The sequence below is a fragment of the Telmatherina bonti genome (assembly GCF_933228915.1).
Source record: "Telmatherina bonti genome assembly, chromosome: 17".
Lineage (NCBI taxonomy): Eukaryota > Metazoa > Chordata > Actinopteri > Atheriniformes > Telmatherinidae > Telmatherina > Telmatherina bonti.
The window spans coordinates 31,134,936-31,157,924 of record NC_136615.1 but is presented as its reverse complement, the minus strand read 5'-3'; the positions used below and the strand labels follow the sequence as shown (position 1 = coordinate 31,157,924).

General features: G+C 41.6%; 2 protein-coding genes across 2 annotated transcripts in view; both read right to left on the bottom strand.

Moving 5' to 3' along the window:
• Positions 1-2,076: 2,076 nt before the first annotated feature.
• On the bottom strand, positions 2,077-3,744 carry LOC306768161 (tripartite motif-containing protein 16-like; the record flags this gene model as incomplete). The annotated part of the gene is made up of 1 exon (XM_079256393.1): positions 2,077-3,744. One exon carries the CDS (start codon positions 3,742-3,744, stop codon positions 2,077-2,079), a length of 1,668 nt encoding a protein of 555 aa, XP_079112519.1.
• Positions 3,745-8,965: 5,221 nt separating this feature from the next.
• Positions 8,966-22,989, bottom strand: part of cfap44 (cilia and flagella associated protein 44) — a gene marked incomplete at both ends in the record, with an annotated part of 36,827 nt that continues 22,803 nt past the window's right edge. Inside the window, 6 exons of the mRNA XM_079256392.1 lie at positions 8,966-9,211; positions 12,785-12,919; positions 13,013-13,173; positions 13,252-13,453; positions 15,121-15,237; positions 22,803-22,933. Coding sequence (XP_079112518.1) covers positions 8,966-9,211; positions 12,785-12,919; positions 13,013-13,173; positions 13,252-13,453; positions 15,121-15,237; positions 22,803-22,933 — 992 coding nt within the window. The remainder of the gene's footprint in view (positions 9,212-12,784; positions 12,920-13,012; positions 13,174-13,251; positions 13,454-15,120; positions 15,238-22,802; positions 22,934-22,989) is intronic.

Sequence of the window (22,989 nt, the reverse complement as noted above, 5' to 3'; positions counted from 1 at the left end):
CTTGAGGCAGGACCTCACTCCCGACCCGGAGAGGGCAATCCACCTTATTCCTGCTGAGGACCATGGTTTCAGATTTGGAGGTGCGATATATATATGTATTTGTATAAATATATATATATATATATATATATGGAAGAATGGGATCAGTAATTAGATAAACTTGGCATATGTAGTTGCCAGGCAACAGAGGACTGGAGCACAATGGGTAATTCTCGTCCACTAGATAGGCCGTCTCATTTTACTGGTGGTAAGCGCACTTCAGTGTGTGCAGACCACATAGAACACTTCATTGCCCATGCAGTCTGCGCACTTGGAAGTGTGCAGACCATGAATTGAGAAACACCCAATGTCTATGGACAAACATATTTGCAAGATGGCTGAACAAGGACCTCTAAGGACCTAGTTCTGACTTAGCTGTCCTTAGTAATGTCTGTCTCAAACTGAACAGGACTGCCCTCTAGGGAAAATTCAGAACAAATACATTTTTTCACAGTGCCTTTCAAGTAAAACAAGGCCTCTTACAAATTGATTAAATTATTTCACAATTTGCAGACGGTGAAGCTATGTCCATCTTCCATCATCTGAGAGACTCTGCCTCTCTGAAATGCTCCTTTAATACCCAGCCGTTTTACTGATCTGTTGCTAATTAATTGTCAAATGCTCCTCAAATTGTTTTTATTGGTTCCAATTCTACTTTCAGCGTTTGCTGCTCCTGTTCCAACTTTTTTAGACGGTGTTGCAGCTTTCTTTCCCTAAAGCCGCTGAGAGGTGTTGGGTCCTGTAATATTGGTGATGCGCTTCATCCTTCTAAAGAGATGCTGGATCCAGTTGCGTTTAAGATTGTTTATTTTTTCATGGGATCGGCGTTGCTTTACATATACAGAGAATGTGCTGTGATGACTTGACAGAAAATAAACCGGAATAATGTTGAAGAAAACACACAAAAGGCTAAAGCAAAATACAAAGGAGTAAAGCAAAAAGAGAAACACGAAAAGCGATAAGCGGTCAACAAAAATTACGGCTACCCAGCTGCCTCTCCCAAGTGTACCTTTTAAAACTTTGCACCACCTACATGCACTCACACCTAACCGCGCCCACACACCCATACACTAACACCTGTGTACGCCCACACACGCGCATAGTGCTCCCCAGATACATGTCTTCTATTGACGAGTCACTGTCATCAGATCTAAAATCAGCTCATATTTTTCATGAAATTATCATTTAAAAAAAACATTGTGTAATTTTCTTTGATTTTAGTCATTTAAAGGAGTTTCTTTTACAAGCATAACCATGAAATGTTTCCATGACAACAGCCTCCTCTGGCGTTTGCATTTCTGTGTTGTTTTGTTTTCAACATGGAGAATAAGAACAGTGGCTGAAAACAACTTTAGTTTCCATATTACATCCATCATCGGCCGGGACGAGAAAATCTGGGAATAATTTAACAGTTTTTAGTCTGTGTTTTACACAGACTGTGTAAAACACAGTCTGTGTTTTACCACCAGGTGTCCACCTCGGTTCAGCAGCAGATGTCAGATGACACAAGGATGTTCTTTAATTTTCATTCTGGACAAAGATTCAATCAGATAAATGGCTTTGAGAAAAATGGATTTATTGATCACATGTATCTTTATATCACTTTTAAGAACATCTTTACATTTAAACTTCTCAGAAACTAAACAAACTATTCTATGAAAGAGTTTGGCTGAGATAAACCTTTTACATACAGAAGGGGGGAAAAAATTTAAAAAATAATTCATAAAAAAATTTAAATTAATTAATATAAAAATTATTTTGCACCCTGCTTGTTTGGAGTCAACAGGTGGGTGTTTAATCTGAGAACAGCTCAGAGAGAGATAGAGAGAGAGAGAAATACAATGCAACATTGTGATTTGTGGTGTATGTGTGTGAAGGCTATATGTTGGGATAGTTCAGACATGTATTTAAGGTCAAGTTATTAAATAAGAGACATACAAACAAAAGATACCACAAAATCAAACAACCAACAACGTTGTCTAAACAAGAATAACAATAATAATGATGATAATAAGCTTTGAATGCAACAACTGCATCTTACTTAAGATCAATAAACTCAACGGAAGATCCAAAACCTAAGAAATAATATGCTCTAAAACCAGCACAGAGCGGCTGACTAAACGTGGTCTGGACTCTGCGGAGGAGAGTCATGGTGTCTGAGATCGTGTAAAAGGACAGAATACCTGCTTTGTGATCCAGATAAACTCCTATTCTGGAGCAAGGTGGACCTGATAAAGAAGTACAGAACCCCTCATGGATGCATTCATAAGAATAATCTGTACACCATAACACCCAGGACTCATCATTGCTTCCAAATTCACTATTCCATCCTACTCTGCTTATATTTTTATACGCCACTCCTATGTAAGCACCAAATCCGCTCCACTCCACCTCCCAGTAATGACGTCCAGTCAGAGCTTCTCTACTCAGGACTTGAGAGCGGTTCATAAACCTCTCAGGGTGTTTTGGATACGTTTGTTTTTTACTCTGGTATGTTGCTTTTCTGTCTCCTTCAGACAATACAAGCTTCATGTTTACAGTGTTTGGGTCCAGTGTGATTTGTTGAGCAAACTGTAGGAACTCATCTCTGGTCTTGGGCTCTGATTGAGACAGTAACACATCCACGTTGGTCACTGTAAATAAAGCTCTCTGCCATTCGTCTCTGAGAATGCTCTGCAGCTTATCTTTCACTCCTGACACGGTCTTTGTCACATCCTCAAAGTACTGCGGAGTGCGATGTTTGGGGACGAACACTTCTGCCGAGTCACTTGGTTCCGACAGAAACGGGAGCACATTCAGGAACTGGGTGTGATCCTCTGTTTGAGAAAGCTGCTGCAGTTCAGTTTCACTCCTTTTCAGCTCGGTGATTTCCTGCTCCAGCTGTTGCAGGATCTCTTTGGCCCGACTGACCTCAGTTTTCTGCTGGTTTCTGATCTGCTGCTTGATATCAGAGCTTTTGTTTTCCATGAGATGAATGAGCTCAGAGAAGATTTTCTCATTGTCCCCCACAGCTTTATCAGCGGCGAGATTGATGGCCTGTATTTCCTTCAGCAGCAGCTTCACGTCTTTCTCTTTGTCCTGAATTTTCTGTTTGATTCTTTGGTGATTTGGCTCCAGCTGTTTCTGCTTTTCCGCCCTCTCTGCTGCTGCTGAAACTGTGTCATGGCCTCTGTGTTCATCTAAGGAGCACAGGTAACAGATACACTGCTGATCGGTGCGGCAGAATATCCTCTTTGCCTCACTGTGGTGAGAGCAGATGCTCTCTTGGAAACTCTTGGATGGATTGACCAGCTGATGCTTCTTTAATGCAGGTGTATTATAGTGAGGCTGAAGGTGTTGCTCACACAAAGAGACCAGACACTGCAGACAGGACTTGACGGCTTTCAGTTTCCTCCCAGTGCAGAAGTCACAGGCCACATCTTCAGCGCCAGCATAGCAGTGTTCTGGCGGAGCATCCTTCATTATCTTCTTCATTTCCTCCACCAGTTCAGCCAACATGGTGTTTTTTACCAAATGGGGCCTCAACGGGAAGGTCTGTCTGCACTTAGGACAGCTGTAGAGTTTCTTCCTTTCCTCCTCATCCCAGTGGTTGTTAATACACCGTTTGCAGTAGTTGTGTCCACAGGGAATCGTCACTGGGTCTTTCATTGGATCTAAACATACTGAACAGCAGAGAGTTTCCCTGCTAAACGCAGAATCCTCCATCTTACCTCTCGAACAATGCTCCACTGACTGCTCGCAAATGTTGTGATTGTTGTGTGAATGTGAGTGATATATGAGGAAGACGGAAGAACTCTCGGATGGTTAAAATTCCAGTACAAGGCGTGGTTTCAAAGAAATAACCTCTTCCTGCTTTGATAGAGCACCAACAAACCCTTTCTTTACTTCCTGCTATTGATAAATGTATTCGTAAATGTTTTCTATGAGAACGAGTTATCGTGAAAAAATGTTTAAAACTCCATCTCAGGGTCCAGAAATAATTATAGAACATAACAAGAATATCGGATTGATTGCGCGACAAAAACTTTGCATGGGAGGAGTCCTCACTAATCTTGCTAGACTATATCTGTAGTCAGCTGACTTGTCACCACGCCATAACATAGTTTGAGTATTTGTCAGACCAGTTTGGTAAGTTTCCTAACAAGGTACACTTTCAATTTGCTATCTTTGCCATCAGACATAATGGAAGACTTTGTGCCCATTTGTGCTGAAATGATCTATTGGAAGATTTTTAGCTGGACTTCAGAACACATTAGAGCTTAAAGTTACTAGCGATCTCCTCATGGCCTCAGAAAACAGACTTCTGTTTGTACAAGTCCTGATGAATTCGATCGATCCCTTACAAAGGCTTGAACATGTTCTTGGGATAAACAGAGCCGCATTGGGCAAGTTTAAGGCAAACTTATTGAAGTATAAACTTTATTGTGATGTTGTGTGCCCTCATTCAATGGTGTTGTGGGAAGAGAATCCTGTTTTGCAGAGCTGCTTGCTTATATCACTGAAGAAGGTAAACTGAGCGTGTGAAATAACTGTGTTTGCTTTAAGCTGTCAGTAAAGGTCATGAGAATGTTGAGAAGACTCAATAACACAACTGAGTCAGCCACTGTGTGTATGTGGGGAAAAGAAGGTTGGCCACCTCTCTCCCTGCTCTCGCACGGTGTTGTTTGTGCAAGGGTATAAAGTGGAGAAGCCCCAGACTTCGGTGGAGTCTGCTGCGGGTCTATCTGATCAGGACGCCCAGCTGGTTTTGGCACTCTCTACCGGGGTTGTGGGCTCCCCAACCTATCCGCGTTACGGTAAGAGCTGGGAACTTAAAAGTGCCTTAACCGATGTGCTTACTCTTGTGCTGCAAGATTAATAAAACGCTGAGTTAATCATTGGGCAGAGAGTTTGTGTGTTCATTATTTGCCGACTTCCTACGATCCTGCAAAATAAATAAAAGTGTTTCATTACACTTACCTTATAAATTACAGTTTGTTCATATAAACAGTCTTATGCCACAGTAAATCATGGAGTTCCTCAGTTTTCTGTGCTTGGAATGATACTTTTCACATTTTCAGAGATGCCTCAAAGACCATATTTTCTCCTTATAAAGTCAGACAATACTGAAATAGTTGTTTCTGGGTCTGAGAATTTTTGAAAAACACTGTCTAGCAAGTAATTATTCTTTATGGTATTACCTTAGTTTTCAGTACTACAGTTTAGTGCTTTAAAGTTATATTTAACCAGGATCTCTCCTGTGACTCATGTAAGACATGTTTCTGGACTCACTTTCTTTCACCTGCTTAATTAAACTTAATTTTGTCGAAATGAAAACATTCAGTCTCAGACGTATGCAGAAATGAACACGTCTGAATGAATTTCTCACTTAAAGATTGGACCTATGGTATTCCTTGTTATTGGGCTGTCCCAAAAATACCTAGAAAAACCTCCAACTGATCCAAAATGCTACAATTAAGTCCTGACATTAACTACGGGAGCTTGCCAGGGAGCTCCTTGTAGTGGAGCCCTGTGGCCTCTGACTCTGCTAGGTCTTCCTCAAAATAAGCCACAAGACGTGGGCTTAAAGCCTATGTGGTGGAAGACGGAGGTGAGGTGCAAAGAGAAGACATGTATGTTAGGTTAATGGGCTTCTCTAAATTGTCCCTAGGAGTGAGTGTGAATGGTTGTTTGTGTAAATAACCTTGCTAATACTTGTTTTATTGTGAAATCAGTTCGGAAGTGTTTATGTACTGTGTATTATTGATACAGCTAAAGCTTTTATTTTGAAAGGGTTTAGAAGAGTAAGGTGTCGAAAACCGGCTGCAATTGCTGAAAAAAGGTATACAGCAGCAGCGTGAAGGCCCATGTGTAAAAAAGAAAGCCCCCGACGGTTACAAAATCGTTAAAGTTAATACATAAAGAAAAGCTACTTAGCACCTGGTTGATGAGAGAACAAGGTCAGTATTTTTGTTTTGTAATATAAATGCAATTTTGTTAAATTTGACCGAAGTTTACCATGTTCTGCAAAGTGTAAAGTTGAACGGCTTTTGGCCACTAGATGGTGCTCATGCTCTTTGATAAGGACCATTCTTAATAAGAAACATGCAATTTTCCTAAATCTGATGTTTAATCAATCTAAATTTAAATACATGTGGGTAATTTTGTGTTATAAAACAGATAAAAACAATGTTAAAACTTTTAATTTATATAAATGGTAATAGCACTCTATATAGAGATTGTTTAAGTGGATTTAAGGAAAGAAATTCAAAAGTTGGAACAAATAAGGTTAAAAAAAAATAAATAAAGGTGCTAATTGTATTTTATTTACTTTTGTAGCTCTTACAGTGTGTTTACATACACGGCTGATCAATAAAGGTTGTGAACCATCAGTTCAAGAGACCATCTTATCAATTGGGGATGCTACAGTTTGTCTCTTTGTGTTGGCCCTCAATGGACAGGCGATCTATCCAGGGCGTACCCTGCTTCTGACCCAAAGATTGCTGCAATAGGCTCCAGCTCCCCTGTTTTGGATATGTGATTATTTTGGTGAATTGTTGATTGTTTTGTCTTTTTTTGTTGATTTGATCCTATGTTGCAGGCTTGGGTATTGATGACTGAATGGAGACCCAGGCCAGCTGTTTCCAACCAGCTATATAAGAACCATCCTTTCCGGTGTAGGGCCCCAGGGGCCTGGCATTTGTTGAGTGTGTTAGTAAAGTAAAGTAAATATATTTCTAAGTTCCCTTGTGATTTCCCTTTTTTTAAAAAACAGTCCTTGGGCTGATCATAACAATATGTTTAGGACTATTGTTAGATACAATACTTTAACAACCTACTGGCCTCTCCTCGCATAAAGATTTGAATAGCTTTGTTAAACATGTAGTCTGTTAAGCATCCATACATCAGATAAGTTAGCCATGTAACAGAGTAGCAGTAATTTGAAAAAGAGAACCAATTTTGATTTGGTAAGTTTTGTGTTTAAGTAGACTAAAACATTATGGACTAAATAAAAACATTGAAGTTTCTCTTATACCTTCCAACACACTACCAATGATAAAGGTTGAGACTTTGCTTAAATTATTTGCTTTATACTCTGTAAGTGCATATAACATTGTCAAAAGCCAGTTTGCGCATAAATGAAACACGATCAATTATTGTGGACTTTGAACATAAGCACAAGGCAATATGCAAACTGCAGTGTGTTAAAGTCACATGACATAGAGTGCATATTAGACGTGCGGGGTTCCACACATGCTGACACATGTTTACTCTCTAGTCTTCTATCCATCCATCCATTTTCTGCCACTTATTCGGGGTCGAGTCGCAGGGGCAGCAGCCTAAGCAGGGATACCCAGACTTACCTCTCCCCAGCCACATTTGCATTCGCTGCAATATCTAATCCCTCCAGCGTGTCCTGGGTCTTCCCTGGGGTGTCCTCCCGGAGGAACGTGCCTGGAACACCTCACCAGGGAGGCGTCCAGGAGGCATCCTGACCAGATGCCCGAGCCACCTCAACTGGCTCCTCTCGATGCAGAGGAGCAGCGGCTCTACTCTGATCTCCTCCCGGATGACTGAGCTTCTCACCCTATCTCTAAGGGAGAGCCCGGCCACCCTGCGAAGGAAACTCATTTCAGCCACCTGTATACAAGATCTCATTCTTTCGGTCATGACCTCATCAGAAGATGTGTAAGCAGGATTGAGGAGGTCTTGGAAGTATTCCTTCCACCGACCCGCAATGTTCTGAGTTGAGGTCAGCAGCTCCTCATCTGCACTGTACACAGTGTTGATGGAGCCTCCGGATGATGGACCAGAATCACCTCGAAGCCGTCTGGAAGTCATTCTCCATGGCCTTGCTGAACTCCTACCATACCCGAGTTTTTGCCTTGGCGATAGCCGAAGCCGCATCCCCCTTAGCCTGATGATACCTATCAGCTCCCTCCAGAGTCCCACAGGCCAAGAAGGCCTGATAGGATTCCTTCTTCAGCTTGACGGCATCCCTCACTGCTGGTGTCCATCAACAAGTTCTGGGATTCCCGCCATGACAGGCACCGACCTTCCTGCCACAGCTCAGCCTGATGGCCTCAACAATAGAGGCACTGAACACAGCCCATTTGGACTTAATGTCCCCCACCTCACTCAAGACATGGCTGCTGAAAGTGGGAGTTGAAGGTTGCTCTGACAGGGAACTCAGCCAGACATTCCAAGTAGACCCTCACGACACGTTTGGGCCTGCAAAATCTGACCAGCTTCCTCCCGCACCATCTGAGCCAACTCACCACCAGGTGGTGTTCATTTGACAGTTCCACCCCCTACGGCTCCTCCCGCAGATGGTAAGCCCACCAGAGGTGAGGCCCATGTAACCCAAGCCCCACGGGCAAAGGTCCAACCACCAGACACGCGCTCTCATGCCCCACCCCCAGGCCTGGCTCCAGAGGGGGGGCCCAGTGATCCGCTGTCCAGGCAAGGGAACATTTCTGCCAATGGTCGTTTTCATTATAGGGATCTTTGAGCCATGCTTAGTCTGGTCCTTCCTCTAGTCTTATATACAACTAAACTGGCTTTCAGGTTGTGAAAATATCTGGTTAAACTCTTAATTCATATCATGAGTGTAAACATAGTCGATGGGGATCTGCCAACTTACACAAAAATGTTTGATTTTATTGATTTATAATTAAACTTACAACATAAACCCCAAAATGAAAGGTGAAAGATTGACTTTTTTATTTATGAGAAATTTACAAACACAAATGAATCTTGAAAATATTTTCTGGAACTTTGAATTATTTTCATAAAAAATTCAGTAAATCAATAATAATGTGTAATAAATATTTGTCTCATTGTGGAATTTGCGTGGAAGCATCTCCATTTATATCCAGGTACCTCAGTATGGAAATCATGCAAATGAAGTGCAAATACTTCTATCCATAATGAATCCACTCCTTGTCTACTGGCTGAGTTTTGACGTATTTTGTTTCCCAACATCGATGTCGCTTATCGGGGTCGGCAAGCGTGTGAGGGGGGGCAGCCGTCCGGGGCTGGGGGGCAAGACGTGGCCTCCCTGGTGAGACAAGAGGCTGATCTCTATCTTGAAAGCCTCAATGTGCTGCGACTGTCTTTTCACCAGTTTCTGGAACTTCTGTATCGCTTCCTGGTCCAAACGTGTCCTGTTGCTCTGCAGCAGCTGTCTGCCCTGCAAACAAATGAAGAACGATATGCAGCAGATGTTAAATGATTCAATTAAACAAAGATACTGGGTACTTTAAAATACATCTTCAAATACAATCATGAACAATAGTTAATAAGTCTCCACATTGGCTTGTGAACATCTCACAATTAGGTTTTTGGTAACGTCTTCAAAAGTCTTTAAATATCAGACACACAATCATCAGAGAGGCATTCAACTTCAAGCAGCAGACAGCCATGAGTTAGCCGCCAGCTGATGAATGACAGTGGATTCAGCATGTAGGAATCCAGAATTTTGCCCGGAGTTGGTGAAACTGGTCAAATCAGAGCTGAAAATGGTGAATATTGGACTAATGAAATGGACACAAACACAACTGAAGATGGAGATCATGTAACTCTTGATTTATGAATACAGATGCACTTGCTAAATTGTTAGCAATTGATACCGCTATCAGCCGGTATGGTGCGTCCCAGTTGTCTCAGAATTCCAAGTGGTCGGGACTACATGGAGTCATTACCAGGCAGTTGCCGTTCCAGTTTTCACCAACTGGGGAAAAATGGACGCTTCAAACACATATAATAAATGTTGTTTAAACTAGGGGTGGGACTTAAATTTGTAAATTACGATTAATAATTACAGAAACATTAACATGTTGACAAAAAATAACGGATTTAATCACAGAACCTTTGTCAGAACACAATTTCCTGGTACACAGATTTCACTGATGCACACACTACTTCCGCAACTAACTTAGTCGCATTGGTGCTATATTTCGTGATGTTTCAGACCTTTCAGTGAGTTTATTTTTAGACACAGCGAGCATCAATAAGTCTAGCGTCTTTTTCTGGTGGTATCATGGTATATTAAGAAGTAATAATAAAAGAACGTGTAGTTTTCTCTTCTCCATTAGCAGCAACTGCGAAGCCTTCTCTCTAGAGTTTTAGTTTGCAATATTAATTTCTTTTTCTGTTATTATATTTATTAATTACTTTAAATCCATTTAAATGAAAAAAAAATGTTGCTTTTTGCGGCTATTTATATTATGCGATTAAAATGCAACTCATCGAGATCAATTAATTACAAAGCATGTAATTAATTAAACTTTTGTTTTAATTGAGCCCCACCCCTAGTTTAAACACAAAAAAAAATCACAAACCCACTGTAAGAGGTTGCACCACGCGACCACCAGCCAATTTAGGTGCTTATAAGCAAAAAACTGCACACATTGATGCGTTTGTTTTACTAACAAGCCCATCTTAACAGCATAATTATCAATAACAACAGTTTTTTCTGCTGTTTACACTTGAAACTTAACGGACACAAAATAATAAATACGATTTTATTAAAGACAAAAGTGGATTACTGGTGATACTGGGCACAGCCATCTTTAATTTTGGAATCTTGGGGGTCTCTAAAACATATGAGCCTGGAGCTCAGAATTGTGAGATTTCCAGTAAAAACTTCTAAGAGGAAAACTGGAAAATACGATAAACCCCTAGAACCTCACGTGAGCTACTCAAAGATTTTATATTTTGTTGTTCTGTTATGGTTTAAAATCTCTAAGTGAGAAATGTAACACAACATCTGAACTTCACACCAACAACAAAACGCACCAGATAGCTTCTCTTTCTGTTTTTCTATCCTTTCCATCAAGCTTCTGCTACCTTCATCACTTTCACCAGGGAGGTCATGTTTTTGCTCACATTTCTGTTTCTGTCTCCTCATCTACTTACCTAAATGGTATTGAAATTCTACAAGAGGTAGGTTAAACCTCTCGTATAGAACCTACTATTGTGGGAATTCAGAATTATGATGAGTAACATAAATAAGAAAAAAAATAGGACTATTGTTTTTAGCAAATATCAAAATAAGGTGGAAGCAGCTAGTTAATTTTAAATTTTATTTAAAAACCAGAGTCTGAACACTTTTATCTGGAGGGGGCCGGCAACCAACTACATATTGTGTTATTTTGCACATGTTGAATAAAAAAATAGGCCTAGTGTATACAGTATTCATTTCCAGTCTGCATTCATAATACCAGTTGTAAATATATTGAAGTTGTTTGTTTTAATGTTGAAATAAAAAATAAAAAGAAGAACTAGGACAAGGTTGCTCTGTTTTTTTAATAAATGTTTGACTATTCATAAAATAGTTATTTCTACAGTCATAATTTGCTCATCAATAAATGTCATAGTATATCCATATAAAATTAATGTAGGACTGTACCAGGATGGAAATTCTAACATGGGTGGAAATGAGATGTCTGGTGGAGGTCTGTGCTTTCCCAGAGCTTTGCTAGTTTAGCTTGATTTAGTCAGTCCCATGTAAATTACACCAACCTTTCTAGTGTGGTTTAAGGAGGTTTCCCTGATGTTTCAGGAATGACTTCAAATAAAAATAAAAATCAGGTTAACATTTTCTCCTCTCAATGAAAAATCCATCCATCCATCCTCTTTCTATCCATGCATCCATCCACCAATCTTCATTCATTCATTCATTGTCCCCATTGAGACAATACTTTATTAATCCTACCTTCTTAGACCTTTTCATCCATCCATCCATCCATCTTTAACCATTCATTCATTCATTCATTCATTCATTCAATCGTCTCCATTTATTCAATGTTTTATTTATCTTCTCTTCCTACGCCATTCCATCCTTTTTTTCCTCCTTCTTCTGTCCATAAATTTATCCTTCAACCATGAATCTCTTGTCAACCTCCTTCACGGATTCAACCTTTCCTGATGCCTTTCTTTCACAAATGTATCCTTCTCCTTCATCAAGCCTTCCTTCTCCTCCCTCATCCATTCATCCTTCTATCTTCATCCCACTGTCAACTTTCAATTGCTCTTTTATTCATCCTCTCTGTCCTTCATGTGTTTTCAATCTCCCTCTTTATCCCTCATCCTTCATTCCATCTCAGCTTTTTATTCTCCTTCTTAATTTCTTTCTTCCAGGTGACAACCAGAGGGGTCTTCAGTCAGGATCCCTGACATCCTGAGACAGAAGTCGTCCTGACTCCTCTACATCTGTCCCTGGAGTACAGATGCAATCTGCTGGTTGATCTCAACCAGCAGTCCTCGGCTTGCCAGCCTTCGGACAAATCATTTCTTGATACTGTCTCATTGGGATGGCCTGTGGTTTGTGTGGATGGGGCAAAAGACACTGCAAGCATGGGAGGCTTCAGAGTGGCCGACCTTAATTTGCTTTCCTTTTTAAATTACTTTGGACGATGTTCAAGATGGGAGTTTCCCAGGAAGTCGTCACAGGGTAGACTGGGACCAGTGCAGGAGTTTTGATATTGCTTCATACCCATGATTACACAGGTGAATTTGTATGCTTGTGCTGACTATGTGGGAAGGGTGAAATAAAAGGGACATTTACAATTGGTGCTTATATCCATTCAATAAAGAACTGATAGAAAAAACAATTAAAAAAAAGGAAAGTTTTGTAAGGGTTGTATGGAGGCGCTAACGTCTGGAAGTGCATTTGACAGATGGAAAAACTTGTGAACACGTCTGTTTTATTCAGATTGATGCATTTCCTCCACTTGGAATGAAGCTACTTCATTGACGTTACCATTATCTTCTGCCTGGCACTGAGTTTAAGCTCCACTTCCTTCTTCTGGTCGAAGAGGTCAGTCATCACGTGGAGATGCTCTGTGTTCCTCCTGGTCACCTCCATCAGAGCATCGCGTGCCTCCTCTACCTTTGCCTGAATGATAATGCACAACCATACAACCAGAAGGATTTTTAGTATTTTCAGATGTGAATGCTGAACGAGCAGGTGAACACACAGCTAACATACATCCCACTGTTTGATCTCTTTGGCATGTGCCGTTTCCATGAGGAGCTTTTCCATTTTGAGCTCCTCCACCCTCCTGTTCCCTGACAGCATCTGCAGAGCCTCCAGATCCACCAGCTTCCCAAACTTTGTCATCATCAGCTCATTGCACTGCAGCTCCATTTCTGCATTGACACAACAAAGCAGTTCAGCAAAGACATGACTGAATGTATGAACATCCAAGAGCTGTGTGTGGCTCCTACTCTGGATCTGGACGGCCATGTCTTTGCGTTCCTGTATGAGTCTGATACGCTGATGATGAGTCTGATTGGTCAGATCTTTCTGACTGATCTTCTCCTCCTCCAGCTCCTGGATGCGCTTCTGCAGCCTCTGCAGCTCCTTCTTGTCCAGCACCAATGCCTTGCTCAGGTCTGATGGCACCGAGCCGTCAACGACAAACTCAATCTGGTGGACAAGTGAGGAAAGAAGACGAACAGCTGATTAGATTCCTGCTGCATTAATCTGTTCTTCTCACTGGTCAAATCACCTGTTGTTCCAGGTTTCGAAGCACTGCTTCCTTGTTAGGAATCATCTGTGTGTCTGTGTGCTTATGTAATGTTGACTGGTAGGTTTTTCTGAGCTACAGGATCTTTGGAACTGTGACGAATATAATGTATTTTAGCATAAATTGTACATGATGTCTTTGTAGCATCATTCAGCAGACAGTCAAAGCTTCTTTGTTGTTATGTAGATGATAATCCGCTCTATATTACTTTGTTTTGAAGATGATTTGAAGATACATCTCTAACTTGGGTGTTTGGATGTTGTCAGGAGTCAGATGATTGACAAGTTTCTTCATCTGAATGATACAAAAACTAAAGTTTGTGATCCACACATGTAGTTGAAGGTCTTGGCCTACTTGGTTCATAATCTTGGTCTGAAGTTTGAACCTTTGAATGCCCCACATCCCACCCTGATATAATGATTCCTTCTTGATTGATGATTTGGTCACTGTGGTTCCCTTCTGTGGGAGATGTAGGTTGACGTCAGAAAACATTTGTTCCATTCAGCCAGAGAGTAGAAGTATAAAGTAGAAGTGACTTAGTAATTTAGAACAGATGTTTTCACTAACGGGCTTGTCTACCTCACAGTGGAGCAGAGCTAAATAAATTCACCTGGTTTGGTGACTGGTTGGAAAGAGCTGCTGGACAGGACTTCTACTTTCTACTTCTACTTAATACATCTCTGCATTCAGCACGTTTTGGGTAAGCTACTTACCATAAAAGCTCACTGGTTGGCTTGAGACAGCACTTAAACAAGACAAAAAGATCAATGCAACTGAAACGAAGTAAGCTGATCTGCCCCCGTCACACAATGGTTCTCTGAACCACACACCATGGTGCCCCATTAAGCCCTCCATTTTAGACTTACTCATCAAACTGGAAAATTTCAAGCTAGGGAAACTTCCCATCCTTCATTGATGACCTCTTAACACCTACTGGATCTATTTAGATTGAAAATTTACCATTGATACCTGTAAAGTAATTATTCTACAACATCTGCCAGGGTGGCTGCACGGTGGCGTAGCGGTTAGCACTGTGGCCCCAAAGCCAGATGGTCACTGTTTTGAGCCTCAGCTTGGGAAAGGTTTCTGTGTGGAGTTTGGATGTTCTTCCCCCTGTGTATCTGTGAGTTTTCAAGTACTCTGGCTTCCTCCCACAATTCAATGTTTAGGTTAATTGTTTTCTCTAACTAATTGGTTACACTTAATTCCTAGTCTATGTTGGCCGTGTGATGGACTGGTGACCTGTCCCACCCAATGAGTGTTGGAATGAGGTCCAGCTGAATGGTTAAGAAATGGATGTATCATATGTCCACTTTTTAAAATCTTTCCTCCTTGTACCTTACTATTTGTTACTACCCCAGTAAGTTTTTATTTTATTTTCCAGTGTTCTGGATTTTGCTTATTACATAAGGATTAAACAAGCAGCCATGCATTACACAGCTTTAATGCACAACACAGACTTTATTGTCCTTCGTGTAGTTTGGGTTTATATGAGATAGTAGAATGTAATCATGGATAAATGGTATTCTCTTTCAGGGGTTGTGCTGTCAGTGGATCTCCAGTTTACCTGGTGCAGTCTGAGAGGAATCACCACATCCAGTTCATTCATTTTCTGCTGTTTCTCCTTGTTGAATAACTCCAAGTCGTCTTCTACTGCCTGACGATTGTTCTTTACCACTTTCTCCTGCAGACACACACATATACACACATGAAAACCTGGACTCAGTCTCTTAAACTCATCGGCCAAGTTTGTAAAGTTTTGATGGACTCAAATAATTTTATTTGATGTGTGATTATATTATGATGTTTGCTATTTGTTGCTTGTTCTTTGCATGGGAGGGTTTTCCTGCATGAATTGCCTGTTTAAGGTAACGCCACAGCATTCCAGTTGAACTTTGATTTGGCCTCCAGACCCTTCATTTTGTTTGTCTGAAGCTGTTCAGAGGTGGACTTGCTGGTGTGTTTTGGGTCGTTGCCCTGTTGGGGAACCCGACTGCGCTTAAGCTTGAGGTGACAAATTGATTGCCAAACACTGTCCTTTAAAACAGAGTTTGTGGTTCCATGAATCACAGCAAATCGTCCAGGTCCTGAAAAGCAAAGCAGCCCCAGACCATCACACTACCACCACCATGCTTTACTGTTGGTATGACGTTTTATTTATACACCAGATGTAAAAGCGGGATACACGCCTTCCAAAAGATTTAACTTTTGTTACGTCAGTCCAAAGAATATCTTTTTCTCGTCTTGGGGATCATCCAGATATTTCTTGTAGATGTGAGACGAACATTTGTGTTCTTTTTGGTCAGTAGTGGTTTTGGCCTTGGAACTCTCCCATGATGCATTTCTGCCCAGTTGCTTTCTTATTGTTGAATCACGAACACTGAGCTTAACTGAGGCAAGTGAAGCCTGCAGTTCTTCAGATGTTCTTCTGGCCTCTTTTGTGAACTCCTGGAGGATTTGTCGTTGTCCTCTTGGAGTAATGCTAGAAGGCCGACCACTCGTAGGAAGGTTGCCCACTGTTCCCAGTTTCTCAAACAGGTTCTATTTAAGTGATTTCTTAACTGAACAGGTCTGGCAGTGACCAGGTCTGCATGTGGTCGGTGAAACTGAGCTCAGCTTTTCAAAAAAGAATGTGGTTAATCATAGTTAACTTATGACTTTAGAGAAGTGGGGGGGGGGGGGGGGTAAGTTTTCACAAATAGTCATGTAGGTTTTGAGAGTTTGTTTTCTTTAATAAATAAAGTCACCATTTAAAAACTCATTTTGTATTTACGCATGTTTGTGTAATTTTTTTTTTTTTTTTTGTCCAGCATTTAGGCAAGCAGAATGATGGTCTGGATGCTGTGTTCTGCTCAGCAAATTTTCTCTGCCAAGGGAAGATTTATAGATATAATGATCCTCTTGACTTTCTGAATTTTTATTTTATTTCTATATTTATTTTGTATTGTTGTTTGAATTGTATAGTTTGTACTGCTGGACCAGAGAGGACAGACAAAAGACAGAAAGAGAAAGGAGAAAAAACACCTCATAAGAAAAGTGAAAGAGATAAAGGGAGTGAAAAAAAAAAATAACCCAAACTAAAAAATAACCCAAAAACAAAAAGAAAGAAAACAACCTACAGATGTATACATACACACACATACATACACACACATACATATACACACACATACACACGCATACATACACATACATATACACACACATGTATACACACATATACACACACATATATATATATATATATATATATATATATATATATATATATATATATATATATATATATATATATATATATATATATACATATATATATATATATACACATATATATACATATGTACACATATACATATACACACACACCTCTATGCACACATACACACACATATACATACGTACAAACATATACGCACTTGCCAGTATTAACACATATACATACACATACAAGCCAACTTTAGATCATAGTAACTAAACTATGAATCTAAAAAGTTAAATATAAATGAGAAACAAACAGAAATGAGAAAACCAGCTGCTGTTAGTGAATAAAACTGCGTGACGACTCGGTGACTGTGTCACATGCAGAACATGCAGAGTGGAACGTGTTCCGGAAAAGGTCATCATGCCAGTGTGACCCTTCCCACACAAAGGCAAGAGGCACGCCAGGAGTACCCCCGAGACCCGGGCCATCGGCAGCCATCCCCAGGCGCAGACCCCAACCGCCCCACCCCGGAGCCAGCCATGCACCGACCCAAGAGGGGGGTCCCAGCCAGAGTCCCCCGCAGTCAGGGGGAACAGGCCCCAGCAGGCCCGGACCAGCGAGGACCGGCCCCGCCGGGCACCGGCCACCCAGGGCAGACAGAGCGCGGGCCCCACGGCCCCAAGAGCCCGGAAGCAGCCCCCCACCCCCGCAGGCAGAGGGCCCAGCCCACACCGACGGAGGGCCGGGATCCCCAGACCGCCACCGAGCGGCAGCCAGGTCGCACCCCAGTGGACCAGCAGCGCCCCCCGAGCACCAAGACCCTTCACGCACCCACGCACACACACACACACACACACACACACATGTGCACACACACACACGCACACATGCACCCACCCACCTACCCCCACCCACACCCACATGCATCCACACTTGCTCCTTAAACACACCCTATCCACCCATTCTCTGACACACGCTCAAACTCACACTCTCCTACCCCCGTTCTTTATACTCACACACCCCCTCACACACACATCCCTGCTCCCTCTATAATCACCCATTCTTCCATACACACATACCCCACTCTACACACACACATACCTCCCTACACCCCTCTATCCACATTCACACTCCTCATTGTACACCCACCCCATCACTCCCCCGTACCACCAACATAACCCCACATACGCACCCCCACCCATCTGCATACACCCCCCCTTCCTCCTATCCCAGCGGCCATCCACTTTCCTAAATTCTTTCACCCTGATACACAGCCCCGGAAATAGGGGCGTGGCAGGACCCCATCGTCACCCCCTCCCTCCCAGCTTATGAATGATTGTGAAGTGTGTGTTGTTTGCAATTAAAATTGGGAAGAAGTAACCACATCATGTTGGGAGCGGGACCACCAAAGCAGCCCCGCCCACCACACACTGCATGGCATGCCCCCCAAAATATGTCCATGTGTTGTCAGTGTGTGTTTTTTGTGTTATGTTGACTAAGTGTAATTAAAACTGGGAGGTGAACCGATGCTGGGTGCAGCGATCGAAACCACCTTGATGGCCTCTCTCACCATCCAGATCAACGTGTCCACCTCCCAACGCCCTGCCTGTGTGTGGTGGAAGAAGGGAAGGAGGGGAGTCCGGGGATTTAGGTCCCGAGGGAAGCGCGCCTCCCTCAAGAAGATGAGCCACCTGCGGCACGAGGCACGTCCCCCATTCCCGGGGCCCCCGAAGGCCAGGACAGGCCAAGGGCAGCTGCCCCAACAACCAGGGCCCTCAGCAACCCCAATAAAGGAGCCGCCACCGGCCCCAGAAGGCACCAACGAACCACATGCAAAAGTGGGGGGGGGCAAGGAAGAGGAGGGGCGGCAGAAGGAGAGACAGACCAAGGGCCCACCGCCCCCACACCCCTAGGAGACGCCCCCACCCAGAGACACGTTGCATTCCCTTCTCCTTTACACACCAACACATTCACACCCCCTCACCATCAGCCTGGTATACACACACATCTACACACAGACACACACACACCTACAGACCCACACATACATCTATACACATACACACCAATTCTAACAGATACACGGCCAAAAGTTTAGTCCACCTCCAAACCCCTACATCCCACTCACCCCCCTGCCCATCACAAAACACCCCTTCTCATTCTACCTACCCTAGAACAAACCACCACAACTCCCCACTTCTCTCACTGAAGTCCTACCCCCTTCATAATCATGACCCTTCACCCCCCTATACACCTACATACACATGCACTCCCCCCTACACACGGACCACTACCCCCCATACACATGCACCTCAATACTCCTCTATATACACACCCCTATCTCCCATGCATTTAACACCAGATTATCCACACACAAGCCCTTACCCCCTCCCCCCCACACACACACACACACCACCCACTCCCTCATCCATACCCCCAACCCCCCACACAATCATGTACTATCACACTCCCCAAAACCTCCATCCCCACACCTACGTGCCCTAACACACTCCCCCTTACACACAACCCTACCCCCCACAAACTCATGCTCCACTACACTCCCCATAAACCCCCCACATATAAACCACCACACACCTCCTACACCCCACACACTCATGTACTATCACAGTCCCCTAAACCTCCACCCCAACACCCCTCACACACTCCCGCATACACACACCCCTCACCCCCTATACCTTCATGTACCACTACAATCCTCTATACACACCCCGCATATACACCACAGCACTCCCTCATACGTACCCCACCTACACCCCACACACTTATGTACTTTCGGACTCCCCTAAACCCCCACCCCTACACCCCCACACATACATGCCTCAACACAGATTCTGTTTGCTTTTCCAGTTCACAAGGATAGTTTTCTTTGCAATGCACAGGCTGCTGAGGATTGGTTTTGCTAAATTAAACCCTATGTTATTTTCACCTAAGTGACTCAATAGGCACAATTTGGGGTTTGTAAGGATATTACATTTAAACCAGTCTGACAGATCTTTACATACCTGGAGCCAGAATCTCTGGACAGGTGGACAAGACCATAAGGCATGGTAGTATCTGTCAAACATGTTGTCAGTACAGTGTGAACAGATATGTGAGTGTAACAGACCCATCTTGAACATCCTGTGTCCCGTATAATGAGTTCTGTGTAGAATTTTGAATTGTTTTAATTGCATGTTGGAATTCTTAGTAATTTTGAATGTGTTTAAGCAGATTTGTGACCATTCATTTTGATTGAAGTTACTGGATAAGTCTGCTTCCCATTTAGAAGTTGGGAGAGAGATGGAATCTTCTAGCTTCAATAGTAATCTGTATATTTTGGATAGTAGCTTCGGGGCCTTAAGATTTAGGAATTCTGCAACCCTGATAGATAACTGTAAGTTTAGTTGATCAGTGGTGTATTTCTTACTTATGATAGATTTAAGTTGGTGGTATTCTAAGAATTTGGTGCTGCTGAATTCATACCGTGAAGAAATTGCATCAAATGGCAGAAAGTTTCCATTTTCTATTATATGTTCTAACTGCTTTACTCCTTTATTCTTCCACTGAGGGAAGTTTATCATCTTTTTGTTTTGCAGGAAGTCAGGATTGTTCCAGATGGGTGTGACCTTACATGGAATAAGCGCAGACTTGGTTACTTTCAGGAATTCCCACCAAGCCGTTAAACTGGAGCTGATGTTAATGCTTTTGAAACACTTATATGACTTGACAGTTGAGCTGATGAATGGTAAATCAGAGATGACTAAATCCTCACACAATGCTTGCTCAACATCCAGCCATGGCTCATCCAAAGAACTTGGATTAAGCCACTTGGAGATGCATTGCAGCCTATTACATAAGAAATATTGATGTTTGTGTAATATTAATATTTGTTGAAGGAACTGAAAAATTAAACCCTAAATCTACTAAAAATATTTGCATTTTCTAAAACATGTACAAATTTCGCAGCACATGCTAAAAAAAAGTACAAACTGATTTACTAACAGCACACGGAATTGCACCTTTTAAAGGCGAAAAAAAGAACATCTCCACCCAGTTAGTACATCAATATTGAATATTTTATATGGGGCGTTCACACAATATTTTACATGTGTTGGGAGGAGAAAATGTAAATATATTAATTAAGCACCCACAATGTGATATATCAAACCTGAGACCAAATTTTGCTCATTTCCCTTTTGTTCACCTGCTAATGTCATTATACCCTCTTTTTGCTTCATCCTGTTGCATCGTTTTACCAACAGCATTATCTTTTTTTTTTTTTTTTTTTTTTTTTTTAATAAATTAGCATTTTGATAATGTGTTTGTTTGTGAAGCAGTCAGTTTTATTTACTGTAGGTCATGCTTTTTCTCTGAACTCACCATGCTGCAAAGCACGTCACGTGCAAAACCCTCATCTAAATCTCAAACACATCTGCATGTGCCGCATTCTAGACTGAACGGACAAATTACTACTCGCAAATTGGGATCTTAGTATATCTGGCCCTAAGTGTGACAAATTTGCAAAGGATAGAGATAAGAGTGATGAATACTATAGACCTCTGCTAAAACTTAGCACTTTGGCACAATGTTTAAGGATTTTTCATACCCATTTAGGGCCTCTAAAGAAAAAAGTGACTATCAACAAGTTTAGGGACTTTTCTGGTGATATTGGAGACTTCTGGTGAGTAACGTTAAACAACGTATTGTTTGCTCTCCTCTGTTACTGGATGCTGCGAAAGCCCCTCCCCTGTTCAGAAGAACACACGAGAAGCTTGGTCCTCACGCAGCAGTCAGAGCAGGAGGTGATCACCTCTGCTGTAGGACGAGACTGAAGCCACAACACAGCCTGCTTTACTGACACATGTTAATGTCTCTTAATGAAGAGTGTGGACAGAAACATTAAAAAAGTTCAGAGGTGTAGAAAGTAGAAGTCCTGTCCAGCAGCTGTTCCAACCAGTCACTAAACCAGTTGAATGTAATCAACTCAGCTCCACTGCAGGTAGATGAGCCTGTTGGTGAAAACACCTAAATGCATCGGTAGATCCAAAAGCATTCAGGACTTCTACTTTGTTTTTACTTCTACTTCTACTTTATACACCTCTGAAAAACTTACAAGTATTGTTACATGTTGTAGACTGGAGCTATTACGTTATGTCACAGAATTAAATTAAAAATGCTACTGAAGCACTGATTGGCTTCAGACCGAAATCCGTTCAGGATCTTCTGGTTTGTTGTGAACCAGTCCGATCTCTTAGGTCATCAGGAACAGGTCTACTTTCTATTCTCAGAGGAAAAACCAAACATGGAGTATCTGCGTTCAGGTTTTCTGCTCCTCACTTGTGGAACAAACTCCCAAGAAAACTGCAGGTCTGATGAAACTCTCAGCTGCTTTATATCAAATTTAGAACTTTTTTATTTGCTTTTACTTTTAGCAAAGTAACTGTTAAATACTCACACTGTCATTTACATTCAAAGCATTTTTATTCCCTCTCTTTTTATTTAATCACTTCAATTTTCTTTCCTTTGACTTGTTCATTTTTAGTGCTCTCTGCACCTTGCTGTAATGCTTTAATGTTTTAATGTAAAGTACTTTGAATTGTCTTGTACATGAAATGTGATGTACAAATAAACCTGCCTTGCCTTACTTTTCGAATTTTAGATTTGTTCAGTTTTGGCCAAAGAAATGTTCTATTTTTTTCTACTTTTGTAAATAGAAATTAAATCAAATGCATTAATCAAGCTTGAGTTTACAATATTAATATCTGTGTATATTATTTAATTCAGTCATCCACCAAAATCCATTTCATTTAAAATTATGTTGCTTGTTGAGGCAAATGTTATGCATATATATATATATATATATATATATATATATATATATATATATATATATATATATATATATATATATATATATATATATAGATAGATAGATAGATAGATAGATAGATAGATATATATAGATATATATATAGATATATATATATATATGTATATGTATGTATGTGTGTGCATGAAAACTGAGACATGAACGAGAGTTTGACCTTCTTAATAAGTGTATCGCTCTCCTTCTTCAGAGCCTCAGCGCTCTTTTTCTCCTCCGCCAGCAGCTCCTCCAAATCCAGCCGACGCTCGCGCAGCAGCAGAGTGTTTTCAAACAGTTCTGGCTCGCAGCCTGAGAGATGAAAACACAGATTTAATCGAATTCATGCAAAAAATGAAGAAAGCTGT